At 37.8% G+C, this 24,535-nt stretch overlaps 1 protein-coding gene across 1 annotated transcript in view; it reads right to left on the reverse strand.

Moving 5' to 3' along the window:
- Positions 1-24,535, reverse strand: part of RAPGEF5 (Rap guanine nucleotide exchange factor (GEF) 5) — a 245,155-nt gene that overhangs the window by 172,525 nt on the left and 48,095 nt on the right. The window contains exons 4-6 of the mRNA XM_011944171.1: positions 24,136-24,257; positions 22,512-22,680; positions 5,896-5,962 (exon numbers count right to left, since the gene is read on the reverse strand). Of these exons, the coding sequence (XP_011799561.1) occupies positions 5,896-5,962; positions 22,512-22,680; positions 24,136-24,187 (288 nt within the window). The 5' untranslated portion in view covers positions 24,188-24,257. The remainder of the gene's footprint in view (positions 1-5,895; positions 5,963-22,511; positions 22,681-24,135; positions 24,258-24,535) is intronic.

Genomic DNA, 24,535 nt, shown 5'->3' on the forward strand with positions numbered 1-24,535 from the left:
TGTGGCAGCCAGAAAGAAGGCTTGTCATTCACTGGGGGTGTAACTTTTATTCTTGGAACAGACATGTCTGACCAGGCTGCCATAGTCTAAGGGAAGGGATTACCTACGCTCCATTTCTGCATTCTCCAGGAAGAAAAAGGCAGATGGCCAGGAAAAAGGGTGAGTAGAAACCCATTTGTTTTGCATTTTTAGAAAAGCGTATTTCTAAATACGATAGAAATTCATCACTCAATTGTGCTTATCACATACAGATGATCCTTGACTTATGATGGGGTTACATCCCAATAAACCCATCATAAATTAAAACAATTGTAAGTCGAAAATTTGTTTAATAAGCTACCTAAGCTACCAAACATCTTAGTTTAGGCTAGCCTGCCTTAAACAGGCTCAGAACGCTCACACCAGCCTATAGCTGGGCTAATTCATTTGGTAACAGAGAGCACCGTGGAGTACCAGTTGTTTATCCTGGTGACCATGTGGCTGACTGGGAGCTGCGGATCATGGCTGCTGCCCAGCATCTCGAGAGGGTATCCTACCATATATCGCTGGTCTAGGAAAAAATCAAAATTCAAAATTCAAAGTACAGTTTCTACCAAATGCGTCTCATTTTTGTACCATCACAAAGTTGAAAAATCGTTACATCAAACCATCTGTATTCAATGTGACAAATCCCCCCAACTTTCATGCAACTAAGATTACTCTCAGACCTTGCTAACTTGGCACACGATCTCTCAAACAAGTCTCTAAACTTCTCTTTTTAAAGATTCATCAAAACCCAAACCTCATGCTATTACTGAACCAGTATCAATTTAAAAGTTTCCAATCAAAGAAGTTGTCAATGTTACTCAGATACTGAATAACAAATTCCTGTCCAAAATAACAATTCTTGTTCAAAGAGGAATTTCTCCAATATAGCAAATCCAAACTGTAGAGTCACCAAGAAGGACAAACTAAAGGAATCCTTGCCATTTTATAACCTCTCTGGACGAAGAAAGACTATAGATATTGTGAAAGATACACCCTTCAAAGAAAATGACTGAAGTTTCAGGTGAAAGATGAGACAGGACTTGACTGGCAAGTAGGATTTTAGTCCAGTGGTATTTCTCAGAGGATGGATGACTTATACCTGAAGCCCTTATGAACAGGAATTTAGAAAACACCATTAAATACATCCAAGGCAGAGATCCCACAATAAAGTTGGGTGAACCAAAGAAAATAAGCCAGATCATAGAGAAGAACCATACAAACAGAAACATCTAAATGGATAAAAATTATAAACTGGGTGAGTTCTGACATGGAACACAAGGGTGTAAGAGTGGTAGTTACATGATCCAAGAGTATCAAGTGTTTTTCTCAACCCCATGGATCTCTCTTCCTAAATTCTGAGTATCCAATTTGTAATTTTAATTTATCTCTTAAGATATAGCCATAAATTCCCCGCGCCCCCACCACCAGGTTAATGTTTTATTCCAGACACTCAGACTGTCTTCTCTTTCACCATCCATGTGATGGCTAACTTCACTGAATCTAGCAGCACAGAGGACACATCACATGCTCCCTGTCCCTTTATAAGGGCCTCCCACATTACCATCTAATCAAATAGGCATTTAATGTAAACAAGGCACAACTTAGCCTAACTCACATCACCTCAGGTGTTTGACAATTAGATTACGAATGAAAATCACAAATTTCATTCAAACCCAGATGAGATGTTTGTCTTTTCTATTTCTATAATTTCCAACATAAAAACTTAGCCTTATAAAACAGAAACAACCTAATATGTTTTGTTCTGGTTGTTGATTTTAAGTATACATGAGATGCAAGTCTAGAATACGTTTTTATCTCCTATTTAGGAATGTTCATGTTTCTATTTCCTGTCTTTGGATACTTCCCAAGTACTTCTCAGATCTTTTCAATGCTTCAAAGTTTAGCGGATTTCCTAAATTTACATCCTTAAGAACTGTGGCTTTGAAAGTAATACATAATTCACCAAAAAAATTTCCCCACATCTACTTTAGGTTTGAGTAAGCGGACCCCTGGATTGTAATATGAATATTTTAAACTTGTCTGATCAATTCTGAATACTCTATTTGTCACAAACACTGGAAGAATTCATGTTTAAAAATAAACCAATGCTCAGAACTTCAGGGGTGGAAACTGATGAGCTGTGTCACTCAAAGGTCCTTCTTGGCCTGCCAGCTTTATCAGACCAACAGAGACTCGCAGTCGATGAAAAGAGGTTTTCAAGTTAACAAAATGTGTAGCAACAAAGGATATTAGAAAGGAGGCTAAGGTGGTAAGTTAGAATGCAGAAAGTCACACTGCTTCCAGATAATTCCTAGAGTGTTTTTGTAGACTTTATGTAACGGAAAGGGTCTATTATAGCCACGTCCTTTTTCCTTAAGCTGAAAACTTCTTACAGAGTTTCACTGTTTAGGTTTTTGTATATCTGACACTTGGAAAGATGGCTGTTTCCTGAAGACCACTAGAAACATGGCTGGAACATTTTAATCACTCATGCTTATGTACATTTAACAACCCTACATTTGACTGAATTATAAAGACATTCTTATTTCTACACATGCACTGTCTTCTCATGTTCCTTCAATATGAAAACTCATGTGTATCCTCTTCCAGAGTAAAATTTCAGGTAATATATTTTTAGATGACAAGACTTTTCCTCCTGATGAACCTAAGAGGGGACCAGGAAATAAACTATTGGGGTTAAAGAAATGAGAAATTTTCTAAGATAGTCACATGCAACAATCCCACATTTGAATAAAAATGGTGAATATACAAGAGGGCGCAGTTGACTGTACTGCTAGAAACCACTGTCCCATTCCAATACCCCCAAAACACAGACTCTCAAAGAGTACATTGGCAACTCTACATTATAGCTGTCACTTCTGCTTTCCTTTATCATGATTAGGGGTCACAGTAGATGAGAACTGTTCCTTGAGTGATGTATGTAAATATCTTTCTGCACACAATATCACCTAGGTAACAAAGTTTACATGCCATTGTCAACAGGAACAACTATGTTATGAAGAGGTGGACTCACCCCCGCTGCCCACTAACAAATGCTTCTAGAATGAACAATGGAATTTTAGAACTTGAAGGAAGTTATCAACTGTCTAGTCCAACCACTCAACTTGGTCACACTGTTGCAAGAAATAAGAATCAAGGTCCTTAATCTTAGTACCGGATATTTTCAATATTGCAGGCCGATTGCCCATCAATTGAAGAGATGAAATTTTCCTCTCTGCCGTTTATTTTCATTTCTAAATACCACTCCAGCATCTCCCCTCATTTTATTCAGTCTTTTAGCCTGGGGATTTTTCCAGTAAGATTATGTCAACTAAATCCCTAGTAAACACTTTGCTGTCCATCCCTTCCTTTCCAGAGGTTCTTTTGAATGTGACCTTCATGGTATAAACCACTCAGTTATTTCCATTTCCTCTCACTGTCCTCTCATCTCCCTACTGCCCTCTGCTATGGCTGTTCCCCAGACTCTATCTTCTACTTGGGTCTTCAATCTGCAACTTCTCTGTGACTGGCTCCCAGAAGCTCCCTGAGCTTCAGACTCTTGTCTCCAGGTGTTTCCTGCATATTTTCATGTTCCTATCTCCTCAAATGCAACATATCCCCCCAAATCACCTTCCTTACTGCATAATTTGCTCATCTTCCTAAGAATATAATCATGTCTCCAGTCACGCAAGTTCAGAACTTCAGTTACCTCAGTCTTACACCTTTACCTACTCATACTGATTTTTAAAAAATCAATTTATTTGTGTTCCTTTTTGAAGTCATCTTTCTTTTGGTTCCCAGAAAAACCACCATAAACTAGGTTTTCATCAGCCTCTAACCAATCACCCTATCTTCAACTTATCTTCATTCTTGAACATCTATTTCATTGCATTAATCTGCTGTTCAAAAAAATATTTCATTTTTCTTAACCAGGACCTTCTTCTCTAACTCGGTGGGTCTACTTACATTTTTGCATTGTACTTTCTCATTCCTATGCTTGCCCACAATAAATTCCACAGCTAGAATACACATCCTCCTAATTATCATCTCCAAATCCTGACTGCTTTCAATGGTGGTTCAAGTCCAGTGTCTGCAGTGAAGCTTTCTGTTATGGTCCTTGAATTTACGATTTTACTTATTCACCACCTTTCTTTGTGCACAATTTCCAATTACTTTATATATCAGCTTTCTGAATATATCTGTCTTATCTTCTTGGTATGGCTATAGGAACCAAATCATATATGCCTTTATCACTTCTGAAACTATCCCAATAACTGTATTACATTATTTATTATATGTATTTAAATGAGGCATAGTAGTTAGGAGAATATTGGAGATAAAAATTCTGAGTTCTGCCTCTTGTTTTGTTCTTTCTTGCTGAGTGAACTTAGGCAAGCTACTCAAACTCTGTAAGCTTTCATATCTATAAAATAGACGTAATACCACCTACTTCATAGTGCTGTTGTATAGTACAGCTTAGCAGAATGTGTATCTATGTGTGTATACACACAAACACACAACATTTAACACAGTTTCTGGCCCATAGTGAATGCTTTTTAAACAGATGGCTAATTATAATTCTGCACACCATAGGCACTCCTTTTTGGTCAATAAACAGAAAAGGTCTAAATATGTTTTCATAATATGCTGTCAGGATTCCATTTCATGTTTTTACACCATTGATTATCATATTGATATAGTTAGGCTTTGAGTCCCCAACCAGATCTCATCTTGGATTGTAATCCCCAGGTGTTTAGGGAGAGACCTGGGGGGAAGTGATTGGATTATGGGGGCAGTTTCCCATGCTGTTCTCATGATAGTGAGTGAGTTCTCACAAGATCTGATGGTTTTATAATTGTGTGACGCTTCCTCCTACACACTCTCACTCTGTCTCTCTCCTGCTGCCATGCAAGATGTACCTGGTTCCCCTTCCACCATGATTGTAAGTTTCCTGAGGCCTCCCCAGCCATGTGGAACTGTAAGTCAATTAAACCTCTTTCCTTTATAAATTACCCAGTCTCAGGTAGTTCTTTAAAGCAGTGTGAGAACAAATGAACACACATATTTAATAAAAAATTACTTTTCTAAGCTGCATTCCAGAAGAGTAGGAAAGATACTTTCAATCTTCAAGCTGTGCCCAGTTGACAAGACCTAGTGTATAAAACTCTGTACAGACCAGTTTCATCCATACACATAACCCAATCAACCATGATTTTCAGCAATTACCATTTTAATAATGGAGTTAAGGCAGAACTAAATAATTTTTGGGGAAGGCTAGAAAAGTTTCCAAATAGCCAAGTCAATAGGTACAGGTTTGGTGACATAGGATTGCTAGCGCCTGTCAAAAACTGAAACTCAAGGATTAGTGACCACAGTCAGCTTTTCCTATGAAGAAAGCCATGAACTTTCCTTCAACCAACAAGGCTATAACAAAGTCTAATCAATAGCTTTAAAAAACACAATGGAAATGTTGCAATATGGTACATTAAAAACTAGCGACCTGGCCTTTTTTGGCTGAAGTAATTATTTTTTTTTCCCTAATGAAAGAGTCTTTTCTCCTTTGTGCAGCAGGTTACAACTTTCCTAGGTTAACTCATACTGTATTTAAAATAACAGATGCTACACCTCCACCTCCACAAAGGTTGCAGGAAGTTTCCACCAGAAATATCTATGAACTCGCAAAGGCAGACTCCACCCACATATAGAAAGTCAAAGCCACTGTCTCCCTCTGCCTTGCCTCATACCTCCCACAATGATGAGCAGCCACAGGGAAAATCTCTCTCTACACCATCAGCCAAACAACTTTCCTTCTAGGACCCCAGCTTCATTATTTCTGCACCCCTAGGCAGGAAAATTGCGAGGTCTTACCGCAGATGTTAGACGCGCAAGAATTTCATCACTGCTTTCTTCAGAGTCTTCAATTTTCTGATGAGACCTTTGGGAGAAAAAAGAACAAATTACTTTTCAGTTTTGGTTGCTCAAATTTATCTATCAAGTTAGGAGGAATAAAGGGCAAACAATGTAATTGTTATTATATTAGCAAAAGTACTCATGCTTTAACAAAGGTTGTGTCAGTAACGCCATAGGAACATAATCCTCTTGCAGGCCAAATGTTCTCACAAAATCAATTAGCAAGAACCTCTTTACAATGCACCAATTGAATCCTGAGGATGGAGTATTACTCACCCCATGATACAGCAGAATAACCCTGACATGCCAGTTTTACATATATGGGCTTGCACAGAAGGTAGATGCAAATAAAAGGTGGTTAAGTGCTGAAATTCCCTCTAAACCTAAATGAAATCCAGATTTTGAAAATATGAAATGTGAACTTTCCACTAAAATTGAGTTATAGCCAAAACAAACTTACTATAAAATGGTATCATTATAGGCCTAATACCACCATGGGAATTATGAGGAATACAAAAACGCAGAAGTTTTGTATAGCTTTGTATTTGCTTTCTTAAGAGATTACTGCCCAACTAAGAAGCTAAGAATATTATGCACATGTTAAATAACTAATGCGACGTGTAACAAAGTAAGATCAGTTTGTTTGTTTGTTTGGGGAAAATGATCTTTTTAACTTAATTCACGAAAAAAGGCTTCACCAAATGTATATTCTAACAGACAAAATTATTTACTTCTTAAGAACAATCTTATATACTACATTTTTTCCCAGTTTGGTCAAAGAAAAAAATTGATTAATACAACTGAATATATAAAATTGTCTCCAAGATCTATTTCCACAAGCAATCCCTTTCAATATATGCTGTGGACAGGGGGGACTGGAGGTAACTGCCCTGCAGAGCAGCAATATCATCATCACAGTCCAGTGATTGATTTCAGTCTCAGTAACTACAGTGTGTCAGCTGGAATGCCAGCCTTATGGGCCAAGAGGGCTTCTCCCAGCTCACAGGACAGCTAAGAAGCAGGTCCTTAAGAAGGGAAAAGCCAGTTGGATCAATTCTGGCATTGCCTTCTTGTTTTTGTAAATGTTATTAAACCCTTTTCCAGAAAGAAAATCCTACCCTTCAAATCACAGCAATGCATTACAAACCACTGCCTTTACAAAAATTGCAAGATACAGGTATGAAGCAGTGCTGATGTTGTCAAATAACTTAAGCATTCATGCAGCAAAGTGTATGAGATGCCTGCTAACAACCGCTCAATAAAAACTGTGGGAACTGAGCATTATAACTTGGGATCATTTTTTCAAAAAGGTTACCTAGATGAGGAGTATTTCAAATAAGCTTTATTATTAAGATTCTCTATTCACAAGGCTTCTGTAGTTATACTGAGAAGAGACTGGAAACGCTTTATAATCTCAACCACCAAACCAGATTTATATGATTAAGCTGAGGCTACTTAACAGACAGGAAATTAAGAACCAAAGACACTAAAGGCAAGAGAACCAAACAAGGGCTTCTGCTGCTTTGTCTGTGTCTGTAGTGACGCATGGGCTGGTCGTGCCTTTTCATGTTTCTCAGACCCCAACAGATACCTGAAGTATTAGTTAATGGGCATGAGGTATTTTGCACTAGCATAGATTCTCTCATGAATCTGCTTTCAACAAGCTGCTAAAAGGAACTCGAAATTCCAAGAGAAGCTCTTGTGTATGAGACTGATAATGGCTATCTCATAACTAATGGTTGAGCTGCTGCTATTTTAGTGGCAAATAATTTAGTCCTTGTTCCGAAGCAAAACTGTCTTTCATTGATCTTCCAGAACAAATGATGCCTTAGCAAAAACACTTCTTAAGGAAATATGTGTAAGAGGGACAGAGTGATGATCTCCCAAGAGCTGTCCCACAGCCCATATCCCATTGTTATCACCTCAATCACCAAGATTTAAGCCCAGAACTCCCAAGTATTTCTCTAGCTTCTGGCTCTCCCCTGAGCTTGCCTTATTTTTCCATCTGCCTTCAAAGTGGCTCTATGTGGCAATTCCAGGAACTTTATTTTCACCCACGTGGGGACCTTACAGGCTAACTCAACCTAACTCACACTGAACTCCTCTCTTACCTCCTGCCCTCAGCTCTCCCCTTGGAATTACAGGCCCTGTTCACCCTAGAGCCATCCCTTCCCTCCTCACTCTGGCCTTTGGGAAGTCACCAGATCCTCTTACTTCCCTTCCTTCCCTTCCAAGCCTCTTTGACAGTCTAGGCTTTGCTTGAACAAATTATTTACAAATTATTTTACTTTGCTTGAACAAATTATTTGTTCAACTTCGCTTGAACAAATTATTTTAACCACCTTCTAACAAGCTTGTCTCTGGCTCCTCTTCCTGTACCCAGATACCTACAGACACCAGGATCACCTTTCTAAAACCCAGATCTGATCCTGCTCTTCTCCAGACTCCAAACCTTCAGGGATTTTCTTCACTGCCCACTGAGGGCTCTAGAATTCGGAAATGCTCTTCCTTCCCTGCTAACATGCCCCATGCCCCACTGCACCAGCAGGCACCTGTACCTCACCTGGTGTAAAGGAAGGTCATAAGGGCAGGACTGGTAGTAACAGGCAATAGTGGAAGAGCCTGAAAAGGGGGAAAGAAGAGAGAAGGCAACACTCGGCTACTCTCCTTTCTTTCACCACTATGGTCACTTTTTAACTTAAACCCCCTCCTCAGCTCTAGGCCAAATTGCCCAAAAATACCAGATTCTCTTTTCTCCAGCAAATGTATCTTTTACAAAATCTAAACACATTCTGTTTTAATGTACGTAAATACTTTTCAGTGCAACCTAGGACAGAAAAAGTTCTCACTTACCTGATCAAAATAAATAAGGAAACAGATGCAGCAGAGGAAAAGCAAGTGTAATACCTGTATGTTTTCCATTATTACTAAAGGGGGCTGTGCTGCTCAGTGAATGAGAGAGAGAGAGAGAAGTTGTGGGTCTAGTTTGTCAGTGATTAAAGAAAATAAAGAAACTCCTACTAGAATCAGCAGGTAATGACAGTGACAAGTGACATAAGACAGAAAGAGAAGAGAAATGGGGGCCCCTGGAAGAAAGATCTCTCCCTGAGGGTTTATGCCAACAGATGCTCTCCTTTAGGAATTCCCTGGGTTACCTTTCAAGGTCTCTGCTTACCAGTACCCCAAGCCAGACCTGGTAATTCTCCAGGGGAGAGTGCTGAGTCCTGGTGCTCTAGGCAGACGTTTCTGTAAGTTCAAGAGATCTGCAATATCTAAGGGTGTCATTATGAGGATGCAGAGATGACAAAAACCTATGGTCCTCCACCCTCATCCCTCTAACCATCAAACTGGATGCATTATCATTATGCTCACTCCCACCCGAAAGGAAAATAACAAAAAGCCCTGCCCTTCCTATAGTCTTCCTCACCTGAATTGATGGCAACTCCATCCTTCCAATTGGAAGCCATCCTTGAACCCCTTTCTCTCATACTCTGCCTTGTATCCACCCTGAAATCCTATTGGCTCTTCAAGATATATCTCTTACCTGACCACGTCTCACCACCTCCATCACTACCACTGTGGTCCCAGCCACAGTATCTCTCACCAGGAGCCAGCGCAGTCTTGCTAAAATGTAAGTTAGTTCATGTCCCTCTACTCAAAATCCTTGAATGACTTCCCATCTCACTTAGCATAAAGCCAAAATATTTTCATATTTAAAAATATGCAATTAACAAAGACATATTCAAGGTGTGCAACATGATTATTTGTGAATACACTGTGATGATTAGCATAATCAAATTTATTACATACTCATCACCATTCATGCTGTACATTAGACCTCCAGAACTTGCTCAATTTATAAATCAAAGTTTGTATGCTTTGATCAACATCTCCCCATTTTCCCCACCCATGATGTCTATATTCTGGACAAGTATGTTTTGCTTAATAAAGCAAATTCCTATGAAAAAAGAAATGGGACGGTAGAAGAATGAGAACTAGATTTTTCTTGAGATCTTTGATATCATGAATACAAACACTGTTCACCTTCTCAAGAGAAGATAATTTTTCATAGCATCTGGCTACTAGTTATGCTTATAGAAAAAAGTACTAAATGGGAATTATGAATGTGAAAGGTTTCATTAAGAGTCCAGAGTGTATAGTTATACTTTAAACTGAATGAAATTAGATTTTTCACATTTGATTTTGAGGATTTGAGTATTAATGTTTAATATTTAATTAGATGGTTCAATTTCAAATGCTAATATAATCAGGCTTAGATGTCCAATTTTTGCAAAATTCCTGTACTACTCTTAAATACAAATGTACTCTGATAAAGATAAGCAATCTGTTCCCACACCTGGAATAAGCCTTGTCTATAAACAATGGAAATTTTGAAGGACTTAGTGTTTCCTTGGGAGAAGAGGTAATGAGTAATCACAAAGACTAGGACTAGCTGATTTCATAACACTGTTTACAAAAACAGTTTAAAGTAATAAGTGGAAATTTTGTTCACTTACAATGCCAATACAGATCTTATGGCAAGTTCCATCACAAACATTTTTTGAAGAATACTGACAACAACAACAAAAAGTTTGTTTACCCACACGGTATTTCCTCCTCTCCAAGTGTCAAGAGGATCTAATTAGGAAAAGTTAGGTTAGGAGTGCAAAGGGTAGGCTTCGGACATCAGAATAGCAGACTTGAACTTAAGTTCTCTGGCCAGAGAGTGTGAATCCATCACCATTTCAGAAACTAAGGAGGCCAAGGGATGTCTCATGTTGCTAGTAAACATCAGGTAGTAAGAAAAAAACAGGTAGGATAAGGAGAACAAAGGAGGCAGAAGTGAGGGGGTGGTGGAGGTGCTATGTTGTACAGGATGGAAGAGGAGACAGGGACCTGAATTTTGGGAACCACCACTGTGAGACCATATTAAGTACATGACTGGGTGAGGGTACATCCAAAGTGAAAGCAGAAAAATAAGAGAAGTCCAAGACTGACCTCTACTGTGTTTAGAGGTCACTGCTTCAAAATGTAGGTTTCATTATTTAGGGACAGCCAGACCGAATAATCTGAGGCAAACAGATCAGGAGATGACTGGCATTAAAAAGACAGTTTTTTTTACTCACAGTTCCCAAGAAGAGGGGGGATGACACACAAGTCGGGGCCACACAGGGAAGCACAGTGTCAGTCAGGAGGCAGAGGACATGGGGGAAAATGTGGGAAAGAACCTTTATTATGGTTTCCCCAGAATAGAATAGGTGAGGGTGAGGCAGGGTAAACAGGCTAAGAATGGACTGTTTGATTAACTTCAGCAGGACCAAAAGCATAGGGACTGCCCCTAGTTGTTTGGTACCTGGAGTTTGGGTGATTAGGGCAGATGAAAAGCAGCCCAGAAGGTGAAAGCCCAATAAAAAAAAAGTGGTTATGTTATGAGCTCTGGAATGGCTGGCTTACCTATGAAAGCTATGCTCCCAGCAAAGCTAGCAGGTAAGTTCTCTACTATCTCTAGGAATGGACTATTCCTGGGTTGGGCAGTCTCTCCAGGGTCAGCAAGGCCCCAGATGTCAACACACTGAAACACAGTTAATACAATCAGGAAAAGGAAGAATTAGCAAAGAAGCTTTAAAAGCAGCAGCTAGTGAGACAGAAGAGCCAAGAGATGTTATCCCAGAGGCCAACTGGAAAAACTGCTTCCAGAAGGACATGATCAATTGTGCCAAATGCTGCTGTCATGTCAAGTAAGATGAGGACTGAAAAATCAACATTTTGGCATTTGGCAACATGGAAGACTTTTGTAATCTTGACAAAGTTGCCTTCAGTGGAGTGGTACTGTTGAAAGCCTGAATGGAGTAGATTCAGAAAAGAATAGAAGAGGTAGAGAAAGTAACCATAAACATCTTTTGAAGAGTTTTGCTGTAAAAGGGAACAGAGACATTGTGCAGCAGCTAGAGGGAGATATAGGGAAATATCAACACAGGCTGAAAAGAACAATCCAGTAGAGGAAAAAGCTGATAAAGCAGGAAAAAAAAGAGACTTCAGAAATGAGATCCTTGAGTAGGGGTGCAGAGATGGGATCAGTGCACAATGTGAGGAAACTGACCTTAAATAAGAAGGTGGATCATGCATCCATTTTGATCAGGAGCAAAGATAGAGTCCACCAATATAGATGCAGGCAGGTTAATAGATTTGGTAAATAAAACATGAGAAAGATAGTTTTTAAAATGTTCCTCTCAATGAAATAAAAAGCAAGGAAAAAGAAGTAAGAGGGAAGCAATTGTGATACAGTTTTCTAGGAGACTGAATATGCCAAGAAATGAACAGGACCATGCAGCAGCATTGAAGACCCACTCAAGATTAAAGGCCATGAATATAAAATGAGACTGGTCATCCTTAGACTCCTTAACAAACCATCTCTTCCATCTACCTTTAAAATCTAACAGAACAAGATGCTAGACAACCATGGCGAGTGATGGCTGAAGAGAAAGGAAGTATTGATCCTGTGATTTTTCTATGTATATAACTATGTCATCTGCAAAGAGAGATGGCTTTATGTTTTCCTCCAAATATATGCCTTTTATTTCTTTTTCTTGACTTTTTGCATTGGATGGAGTGGACGAGGTGTACTAAGAGAAGATATATTAGCCTTGTTCTGAGTCCTAGTAGGAAAGCATTTAGTCTCTTACCATTAAGTATGATGCAAGCTATGGTTTTTGCATAAAATCTTATCAGATTGAGGAAGTTCTCTTACATTTCTATTTTTCTGAGAATTTTTATCATGAAGGTTTAAATTTTCTCAAATTCTTTCTCTGCATCTATGAAATTTATTATATAATTTGTCTACTTTCAGCCTTTGAATATGGTGAATTATATCAAACAATTTTTGAGTGCTGAGCCTTCCTTGCATTCCTGGGGTAAATTCCTCTTTTTCATAATGTATTTATAATTTTTATGCATGAGAAAGATTGTTTCTATACTAATGAGTCACATTGTTCTGTATTTTTTTTTTTCTTTTTGAGACGGCATTTCACTCTTGCTGCCCAGGCTGGAGTGCAATGGCGCGATCTTGGCTAACCACAACATCCGCCACCCCAGTTCAAGCAATTCTCCTGCCTCAGCTCCTGAGTAGCTGGGATTACAGGCACACGCCACCATGCCCGGCTAATTTTTTTGTATTTTAGTAGAGACGGGGTTTCTCCATGTTGGTCAGTCTGGTCTCGAACTTCTGACCTCACGTGATCCGCCTACCTTGGCCTCCCAAAGTGCAGGGATTACAGGCATGAGTTACCGCGCCCGGCCTTGTTGTTTTTTTCCTCTGAAATTTGTCATGACAGTGCTGGCCTCATAAAACGAATGTGAAACAGTCACTCCTCTTCAATTTTCTGAGAGACTGTATAGAAATGACATAATTTGTCTATGGCCATACAACCCTGATGGCGCCCGATCTTGTCCCGTCTCAGAGGCTAAGCAGGATTGGGCCTGGTTTGTACTTGGATGGGAGAAATGACATAACTTATTTTTTAAACGTTTACTTAAATCTGTCAATAAACTTATGTAAGCCCATTGTTTCCTTGTTTGAAGTGTATCAACTACAAATTCAATTACTTTAGTATACATAATTCTATTCAGATTCTTCTTGAAGGACCATAGGTAGTTAATATCTTTCAAAGAATTTGTCCATTCCACCTAAGTTTTCAAATTAATGATCATATAGTTGCTCATAATATTCATTTGTTAGCTTTCAAATGTAACTCTGCAGTGATATTCCTTCTTTTATTCTTGATATTGGCAATTTGTCTTTTTGTTTTCTTCAACACTGTGGTTAGAGATTTTGCACTTTTTTTTCAAAGAACCAACTTCATTTCATTAGTTTTTTTTCTAATTTCTTTTCACTTACATTGATTTTTGTTATCTTTATTAATTCTTCCTTTCTGTTTGTTTTGGGTTTAGTTTGTTTTTCTTTGGCTAGCTTTCTGAGGTGGAAGCCCTGATCATTGATCTAAGACATTTATTCTTTCCTAATATAAGCATTAAAAGCTATTGATTTTCCTCTAAGTATTGCTTTAGCTGCATCCCATAATTTTGAGCATGTTATGTTTTAATATACATTCTATACTAAATACTCCTTATTTCCTTTGGGACTTCCTCCTTCACCCATGAGTTACTTCAGAGTATGATGATTTCCAAATAGTAGCAGATTTTACAAATATCATTTTGCCTTTAAATATATTATTGCATATGCCTCTTTATCCTTCCCCAGTCACCTTTTGTTATAATCATAATATGTATTACATCTACATACACTGAAAAGCTTGCCAAATGTTTCCTTTCAATAGTCATATATATTTTAAAGAAATTAAAATAAAAATGCCTTTGATTTTTATCTAAATATCTACCACTTATGTAGCTTTTCCTTTATTCCTGAATTTCCAACTTTCCCTCTGATATTGTTTCTATTCAACCTGAAAATTTTCCTTTAGATTTCTTTTAGAAAAGGTAAGCCAGCAACAAATTCTGTTAGTTTTCCTTCATCTGAGAATGTCTATTTCACCTCCAATTTTAGAAACTGTTTTCACTGTAGAGGATTGACAGTTCTTTTCTCCCTACCCCCCAACCCCCCACACACCTTGAAGACTTTCTTCCACTATCTTCTGGCCTCCATGGTTTCTAACATAAAACCTCTAATTATTTAAATCATTATTCCTCCTGTAGATAATGTGTCATTTTACTCTAGCTACTTCCAAGATATTTTCATTATTTGTTTCTTGTTTTTAAGTATCTAGCAGTGTGTTTCTCTGAGTGCTCCTGTTTGGTGTTCACTGGATCTCTTGAATCTACAGATTTGTCTCTCACTGAATTTGGGAAGCTTTTGGCCATTATTTCTTTAAAAGTTTTTTTCTGCACCAATCTCTTTGTCCTCTCCTGGGATGCCAACATGTGTTAGACTTTGCTACACTGTCCACCAAATCCCTGAGACTATTCATCTTTTTCAATGTTTTTATTTTTTTTCTTGTCCTGCACACTGGATAATTTATAATGCTCTATCTTCAGGTCACCTCTATTTTGCTATTGAACCAATTCAACACATTTTTAACTTCAGGTATATTTTTCAGTTCTAAAACTACATTTCGTTTTTTTTATTTTTTATTTTCTATTTCTTGACTAAGAACTTCTCTCTATTCATTTGAAATTTGTTTACTTAATGGGGCATAGTTAAAATAGTTGTTATCAAGTCTTTAATAATTCCAATATCTGAGTCATCTCAGGGTTGACATTGTTTTTCCTTTGACAAATGGTCATATTTTTCTGATTATTTTGTTTCAAGTAATTCTGTATTATATCCTGGCCATTTTGAACATAATGCTATACAGCCTCAATGACTCCAGCTGCAGTTCAGTTTTCAATGCCTTTTCTATGGTACCTTGGGTCTGTCCCACAGATGTCCATCTCAGGAAACTCACATTTGTATAGTTCATACACAAAATTAATGAATCCCTTCCCTAGGTTTCTCCTCTCCTGGATCCCCTATACTCTCAGACTAGCTTCGGCTCCTCTGCCCAGCTCTGACCAAAACCAAACAGTTTCTCCTTGTCTATTATCTGCCTGCACTGCCACCACCACAGAGCTCTGAACCTGGGACAAACCTGTAAGAAAAAAGGAGAATCAAGACAAGGATTTCTCCACCCACCCCACTCCATCACACTCTTTAAAACTATAGGGGCCCATTTTCCTGATTCTTCTTGCCAGAAATATGAGGTTTCTACTATAGATTTTGACAAGTGTGCCACCACTGATCTCCCATTCTACAGCTGGGGTCTGCCTTTAAGGCAAAGCTGTGAAATAAAAGAAACGAAAAGGGAAAACTCACACCAGTGTAGGCCACTTCTCCAAAGTTTCACTTCGTTCCATAATCTGCCTGCTTTTATTTACTTTTGAGAGGCCTCGGGTAGTTATTGTCTGTATTTTATCTAGAGGTTTCAGCTGTAATCAATACAAGAGATAGGCTCTAGTAGACTTGCTCCATCTTGGCCTGAACCTGTAGCTCCATCAATAGATTATTCTCTCCAAGACTCTTCAATGGAAGTCATTATTATCTTGCCATAGTTAACGTCCCATAAACAAGAGGCCAAAAAGTCAAGGTTTTCAGGGAAAAAATTAAGAGTAGATAGGCTGAAAATATGCATGTCAGTTCTATTCTTAAATGTAATAAGATAATGAAAATGTAGAAAACACAAAAGACAGGAATAACCTATAACAAAAACTAATTTTCAAAAGTTGGGAAGAGCTGAATATTCCACAGAGTAATTACAGATTTTTTTATAAATTTAGAAATTAACTGTATGAAATATTTTCATTTCTCAGGAAATAATTTTGGTTTTTTTCCCACAGCTTCAGAATCTTCATGATAAGCTCCCAGGTATCACTTGTGGCACCCGACTTCTCAGCTTGTTATCTGTATGAACTGAGCTCAACCCCTGTTAGTCACTGAAGGCCTTACATTATTTACATATCGTCATATCCCTCACAGGGCCAAACACGGAAGCTTAAGATCAGTAGATGCCTGGTGAGTAAGTCACTCCACGGAGTGCAGGTGACAAGTGGTTGTCTTTTCCCAAACCCTCTGCTCCCTCTTCCTCTTCCTCACCTAAACATTAGGAGAAGCAGATTCCACGATCTTGTAAATCCCTTGTGGATACCAATATGTATGAAGCTAAATTTGTGAACTTTTCAGAAGTGTCAGCCAAGTGGCAACAGGCAGCATGTTTGGTAAAATTTTTTTATCACAGTAATATTAGGCAGTCAGGATGGAGAGGCGGTTGTTTCAGCAGAAGCCATGAGGCTTAACAGGGTGCATATGGGAGCCACAGCCAGACCCAGACCACTCGCCATGTACCCAGAGGCTACCTTGAGAAACAGAGAGAAATACAGAGACTGGGCTCTTTTACTAAAAGACACTAAAAAGTTAACTAGAGAGACTTTTTAAATTCCTATATTAGAATAACTTTACTAAAGGGTGCTTCTTCCCCCCACTCCTTTTTTTTTTTATTGGCCATTCTGCAGGATGGCGGTTCACGGAGACAAACATCAGATCACTTAGAGAAAAACAAAGAAGCTACATTTTCCTTCCATATTTGAGTATAATATGAGTTAAATTTTAGCAGTCCTCTGTCTTAATCACAGCATAAATATTAACTATTGTGTAAGTGGTAAGATACAGTTTCATGCATTCAAGCTTCACAGACTGTCTATTCAAAGCCCTACCTACACCCACCCCTGGCAAGCTGGGAGATGCTATAACCACAGCTGAATTGAAATAGTCAAGCTCCCTCACAGCCTAAAAGCCCAAACAAGGTAGTGTTAGAAGCATCTTACCAGTCCCAAGGGAATTATTAGGCTGCCTTTTCCTACACTGTTATTTCATCATTCCTCACCAATTCTTCCCTGACTCTCTGCTTAAAATAAAAGAGCTAGAAACAGTACATTCTGGATAACTTGATTTGGCTCTCTGTTGGAAGGAGATATCATAACTGTTCTTTTTTCCCCAGAGATAGTACCCTTGACAACCGATTCAGTCACTTTTTTTTCTAATTATCTATTCGGTTTGGGTATAAAAGTTATTTTGTATAAAATTCTGTTTCTTCAAACTAGCTTTAAAACCTTGCAACAGTTTCATTTCCCCTCCTGCTTTAAAGATTCTTTCTTAAATGAGAAAAATCCCCTTTACTATTTTTAGAAATGCATTTATATGGAACAAAATTGTGTTTACTTAGAGACATTAAATGGTTTCCTTGCATTATTTTGAAGACACTTAGAAGATAGCAAATTAGAGGGGACTAATGTAGATAGGCTAACACAGGTAGGTATCAGTAGCCTTTAAATGTCAAAAAGGTTATTAAAAGGAACACCAAATTGGGTTTTCACAAATGAATGGACAATGAAAGAATCAAGAGGGCACTTGAATAAAATGGATAGAAACAAAGCATCATAGAACTAAGAATGACATGGAAGCATGGTTTTTTTTTAAATATAAAATGCAAGAGCAGTAAGTTACCGAAAGCAGTAATAACATGGACTGGAGACATCATGGAAGTTTTGTGGTCAAGGCAGGACTTGGGCTTCCCCTTGAGGGTTGGGTAGAATTTGACTGGGAAAAGGCAAGAAGAGCAGAGGAAAGAGCAAGAGTATCACACTGGCATGAGGAAGTAAAGAGGTGTGGGCTACGGGTGAAAAGAATGGGATAGGATCATGCATGTGCAACCACAGAAAGTATTGTGACAATGCAACTGAATGAGTACAATGCCCATGGACATCTTTTCTCTGATCATAGTTTATTCCAAGTCTAGATAAGCCAAAGCTTAGCTCTCCAAAATTAGGCCAAAAACATTCTACCATAACATAAAAGTTGGCTTATGATTGTAGTATTGAAAAAAAGAAAAGGTATATGCTGTCTCTCTCTAGAAGAGACCTACAAGGGTTCAATAATTTTATCTTTATGTATTTACTACTTTAGAACAGACAGGTCCGTAGGTTCCCCCAATGACAATGTTTCTGTACAAGTCAGTTACTACTCCCAAATGCACACACTGACACCAACAGAAAAAACTTGCTGATAAACATGGCATGCTATATAGCACTTCTCATCTCCAGAGCCTAAGATTTGTGTTTACAGTGATCAGTATGACAAAAGACTGCAAGTAATCTGGAGTTACTATTAGGCAGAAAATTTAAAAATTTTTCATTTTTAGAAATTAGAGTATACCCAGGATTTCTCTACAACAAGGTCATTTCACTGGCATTCCAATTTGTTTTCTGAGTGGGGGAGAAGGAGGTGGAGTTAAATCACGAGGACAGCTTGCAAGTTTATTTCCACAGTCCTATGACCCGGTGAATCTGGTCATGCCCATGAGATTACGCACACCTCCATCTTGTGTGCAGGACAGGAAAGGCTGAGAGGAGCTGCTGGAGAACACCAGTCCCAAACAGTCACAGCCAGCCACAGCCACCTCCGGTTTAAAATCATGTCACTCCTTTTTAGGAAGCTTGTTAAAGTTCATTGAACTGCTCCTTGACTTTTCTCAGGACACTTTTGACCTATATTAAGAGCATATCACAATAAAGGACATTTCCTAGAGTCACACCAATTGAATGATATCTGAATTCTGCTTTGCCATTGCAAGGCCCTTTATAGACAGTGGTGATGGGAAATCCATAATCATTTCACCAGAGCTTAACACTTTTATAGTTTCTGTTTATAATTTTATAGGATGGGGTCCTAGAATGATCCCCATAACTTCTGGGGAAGGACACATAATATCAGGTGTTAAAAGCACAGTCATTAAAGCCAGACACACACAGATTCAAACACTAAAACTCCACTTAATCCTTGTGTGACCTTGGACGGGTTACCCGATCTCTGTACCTAATTTCCTCTCTTATTTAATAGAGATAATAATAGTACCTGTCTTATAACATTCTCCTGAAAGTAAAATAATGAATATAAAGCATTTAGCACAGTGCCTGACATAAAATACAGTCTCTACAGTCAACCTTTCTATTAGCACTGTCTCATTAATATTCTGAAACTTATTTATTCTCCTAAAAACAGTCCATATTAACTATTCAGTATTGTCATTTAACAGATTTTATTTTTTCTCTTTTTTTATTTTTCTGGGTACATAATAGGTATATACATTTATGGGGTACATGAGATGTTTCGATACAGGAATGCAGTGTGAAATAAGCACATCAAGGAGAATGGGATACCTATCCTCTCAAACATTTATCCTTTGAGTTACAAAGAATCCAATTGCACTCTTTAAGCTATTTTAAAATGTACAATTAGGTTATTATTGAGTATAGTCACCCTGCTGTGCTATCAAAGAGTGGGCCTTATTCATTCTTTCTAACATTTTTGGTAACCATTAACCATCCACGCCTCCCCACTAACCCACAATTACCCTTCCTAGCCTTTAGTAACCATCCTTCTACTGTGTTCATGAGTTCAATTGCTTTCATTTTTAGACCTCACAAATAAGAACATGCAATGTTTGTCTTTCTGTGCCTGGCTTATGTCATTCAACATAATGCCCTCCAGTTCCATCCATGTTGTTGCAAATGACTATATCTCATTCTTTTTCAAGGCTGAATAGTACTCCATTATGTATATGTACCACATTTTCTTTATCCATTCACCTGTTGATAGATGATGAGGTTGCTTCCAAATCTCAGCTATTGTGGACAGTGATGCAATAAACACAGGAGTGCAGGTATCTTTTTGATATATAACCTTTCTTTTGGGTATACATCCAGCAGTGGGACTGCTGGATACTATGGTAGCTCAATTTTTACTTTTTTGAGAAACTTCAAACTGTTCTCCATAATGGTTGTACTAATTTACATCCCCACCAACAGTGTACAAGGGTTCCCTTTTCTCTACATCCTCCCCAGCATTTATAATTGCAGTCTTTTGAACATAAGCCATTGTCTTTCGAATATAAGCCATTTTAACTGGGGTGAAATGATATCTCACTGTAGTTTTGATTTGCATTTCTCTGATGATCAGTGGTATTGAACACCTTTTCATAAACCTGTTTGTCATTTGTATGTCTTTTTTTGATAAATGTCTATTCAGATCTTTTGCCCATTTTTAAATTGAATCATTAGATTTTTTCCTATAGAGTTGTTTGAGTTCCTTATATATTCTGGTCATTAATCACTTGCCAGATGGGTAGCTTGCAAATATTTTCTCCCATTCTGTGGGTTGTCTCTTCACTTTGTTCATTGTATCCTTGCTGTGCAGGAAGATTTTCAACTTAATGTGATCCCATTTGTCCATGTTTGCGTTAGTTGCCTGTGCTTGTGGAGTATTGCTCAAGAAATTTTTACCCAGATCAATTTCCTGAAAATTTTCCCCAATCTTGTAGTTTCATAGTTTGAGCTCTCAAAGTCTTTAAACCATTTTGATTAGATTTTTATATATGGTGAGAGACAGGGGTCTAGTTTCATTCTTCTGCATATGGATAGCCAGCTTTCCCAGCACCATTTATTAAAGAGACTGTGTCTTCCCCAGTGTATGTCTTGGCACCTTGTTGAAAATGAGTTCACTGTAGGTGTGTGGGTTTGTTTCTGGGTTCTCCATTCTGTTCCATTGGTCTGTGTGCCTGTTTTCATGCAATTACCATGCTGTTTTGGTTACTATAGCTCTGTAGCATAATTTGAAGTCAGGTAATGTGATTCCTCCAGTTTTGTTGTTTTTGCTTAGGGTAGCCTTGGCTATTCTGGATCTTTTGTGGTTTCATATAAATTTTAGGATTGTTTTTTCTATTTCTGGGAAGAATGCCATTGGTAGTTTGGTTGGGATTGCACTGAATCTGTAGATTGCTTTGGTAGTATGGATATTTTAACAATATTGATTATTCTAATCCATGAACATGAAATATTTTTTCCCTTTTTGGTGTCCTCTTGAATTTCTTTCCTTAGTGTTTACAATTCTCATTACAGAGATCTTTCACTTCTTTGGTTAGTTCCTAGGTATTTAATTTTATTTATGACTATTGTACATGCTGGTGTAAATGGTCAGGGCAAGGTGGTATCAGTGACTCAGGACTGTTTTTTCTATCTCTTCAATGCTCCTTTCAGCAATATGGAACCAAAACCAGGTATTATGAGTGCTCACCTGATTTTTGGTTCTTATGAAAGTGTTTTTTTCTGTGTAAGCAGTTATTAAATTAGTGTCCTTGCCTGGGGGACAATTGGTGGAGACTTCAATTCCCTCATCTTGCTCTGCCTCCTTCTCAACAGTCAATTGTCAAAAAAATAAGAGTTGCCCTTGTTATGGTTATACAGGTATTTCTCTCTGAACCTACTTTCTTATCTATGACATAAAGACCATACCACTTGGCCTGCTAATATCATGGAATTGAAAGAGTCAACAATATGGGAAAGCATTCTGGAAACTGAAGTGTTCTGCATAAGTAAAAGTTTTTAACTGATATTTTAATCCATAACTCATAATTCTAAAATAAGCTATCACCATGGATAAACAAAGGTATGTCAGAATCACCACATCATGACTCAAGTCCTGTTCCCAAGCCTTCCCTAATTAATTTTAATTCATTTTAATCATATAGTGACTCAGTATCTTCATGCGATAATGATTCACGTGTTTTAATTTGCCAAATGTTGCTTCTAGATTATTTTCAGAAACATTCTGTTGAGCTCTTAGGAAAGTCACGACTTGGAGCGAATAGGATGGGAGTTATTATTTTATTCCAACTTAAGCCCAATCATATGTTTTTTCCTAATTTAGATCACCTACTCCTATAACGATGATAATTTAGAAACCACATGGTACAGATGGTGAGGCATGGGCTTCTGGGATTTGAATACCAGTCAATTATTAGCTGGATTTAATTTTCTGCAATTTATTTTATCTTTCTAAATGTGCATCTGAAAAATGGGGACAGTAACTCCCTCTTAAATGAGACAGTGATCTTAAAGAGCCGAATATAGTCCCTGGACATGGTAAATGTTATCTAAGTGTAAGAATACAGTGGCACAAGAGAGCATCTACTTACAGCTCACAGATGCCAGCTCTAGCAGGAATGAGAGGCACAAGTTGCAGTAAAAGCTTGACACCATTTTGCCATTCTTCTTCTCTTTCAAATTCACAGTACAAGTAGCTACATTCATCAGAGGAAAACTGGTAGAAAACATAAGTATCTTGGAAGTATAGATGCTGGTCCACTGTTTGAAACAAAAAAATGTACAGATCAGTTTTTTAAAGGATATTACTCAGACAGCAATAATCCAAATGATAAACTGAAAGCCCTAATAATTGGGAGAAATCAGGGTTAAGACTATAATTACACATTCTAAGCTCATCCATGTTTATAATCCCATTGAAGTGGAAAGGACTTACTGGCTAGTCTATTTTTACTACTAGAAGTTTTGGCTAGCATATTCACATGTATTTTATATTTTTTCTACTTCAGAGACAGGTGCAGATAAAATCAATAACAATTCAAAGAGGATAGGGAGAAATCTTTTTTAGTGTCCCAAAGCAAATTAGTATATTGAATTAATTTAGTAATACAGAAATACAACACAATGGCAAGTTTTAGATCAATGGTTCTCAACTAAGGGTGACTGTGTCTCCCCCAGGGGATATTTGGTGATGTCTAGACATTTTTGGTTGTTACATTTGGGGGGCAAGGTGCTACTGGCATTGGAGGGTGGAAGAAAGGGATGCTGTTAAAACAAACAAACAAACAAAAAAAACCCTACAATGTACAGGACAGCCCTTCACAACAAAGAATTATCTAACCCAAATGTCAATACTACCAAGGTGGGGAAACCCTGTTTTAAAGGAATCAAGAGCTAGAGATTTTTCCAAAAAGCACTAGTAGGAAATGTTTTGCTAACCAAAACCCTGAAACTATCAAGTATGCTAATAATACCTCCAGTCCTCAAAGGTAGTTAACTAATTTTATAAATAAGAGTATTAGGTGCTAGGTACTGTTGACTAAGATTACACTCACATCCATATCTGTACCATTCTTTCACAACAGGACTAGGGGTATGCCCTTGATATTTATTACCTATAGGAAAAAAAGGGTTTTTCAGTGACCATCTAGCAGCTGAGAGACTAGGCTAAATAAAGAATCCAGATTGCTCAGTTTCTAATCCTTCAGTTCTCTAAGAAAAGAGATATCCATCATCTATTTTAGTTCCCAGTTAACATTTATTTTCTGTTCAGTCTAAAGAGCTAATTTTCATAGGTCATATCTCTAAGTGTTCATGATTACTTAGTGAATTAAAATGGCATAACATCCCACTCATAAAATCAGTTTCTGATGATTATCCTAAGTACAAGATAAATCACACACTAAAGATGTCACTGATTTTGAAAAAAGTTTGTAAGCAGCATTTTTGAGTTCAGAAGAAAGGAGGTAGAGGAAGGACTCCTACAGGTATTATTAGTCTGTGAATCAGCAAGTATCTAATAATTTTTACAAGAAGTCTAAGAGAAATAAGTGAAACAAAAGATGACCTGTCACTTAGAAAATAAGAGAGAATATAAATATTTATCTTCAAAAATAATTTCCATCCAGATTGTAACATCCTCTAGAAAATCAAGTGTATTTTCGTCTGATAGCTTAATAAAATAATGATGCTGTGCCTTCAAGACATAATACTAACCTGATAACATAATTCCCATGTCCAGTAGGAGTTGCCAGACTCCTATGGCCATAGATCTGCACTGGACAAAAGGACAGTGTTCCAGAAGCCAGTCTACCAGTTCTGACCCAACGCAGCTCCTCCTGAACAAAAGCAAAGCCATTCACAGTAAGATATTGCTGACATTTGTTTGCCAAAAAAATTGATATATAATACCTTTCCTTTCATGTGCTTGCTTTTTTTAAACAAGCAACCCAAGAATAAATGGCATATACCTCTTACTCATCTTTCAGATTAAAGTTCAAATATCACTTCCTTAGGGAAACAAGAGTCAAATTGTCTTCTACTTTTTCATCAAATCACCTAACATTTAGTAAGTATGTATCTTTACAAATGAACAATATCTGCTTCTCCCACTAGA

This window comes from Colobus angolensis, unplaced genomic scaffold, assembly GCF_000951035.1.
Source record: "Colobus angolensis palliatus isolate OR3802 unplaced genomic scaffold, Cang.pa_1.0 Scaffold229, whole genome shotgun sequence".
Taxonomy (NCBI): Eukaryota; Metazoa; Chordata; class Mammalia; order Primates; family Cercopithecidae; genus Colobus; species Colobus angolensis.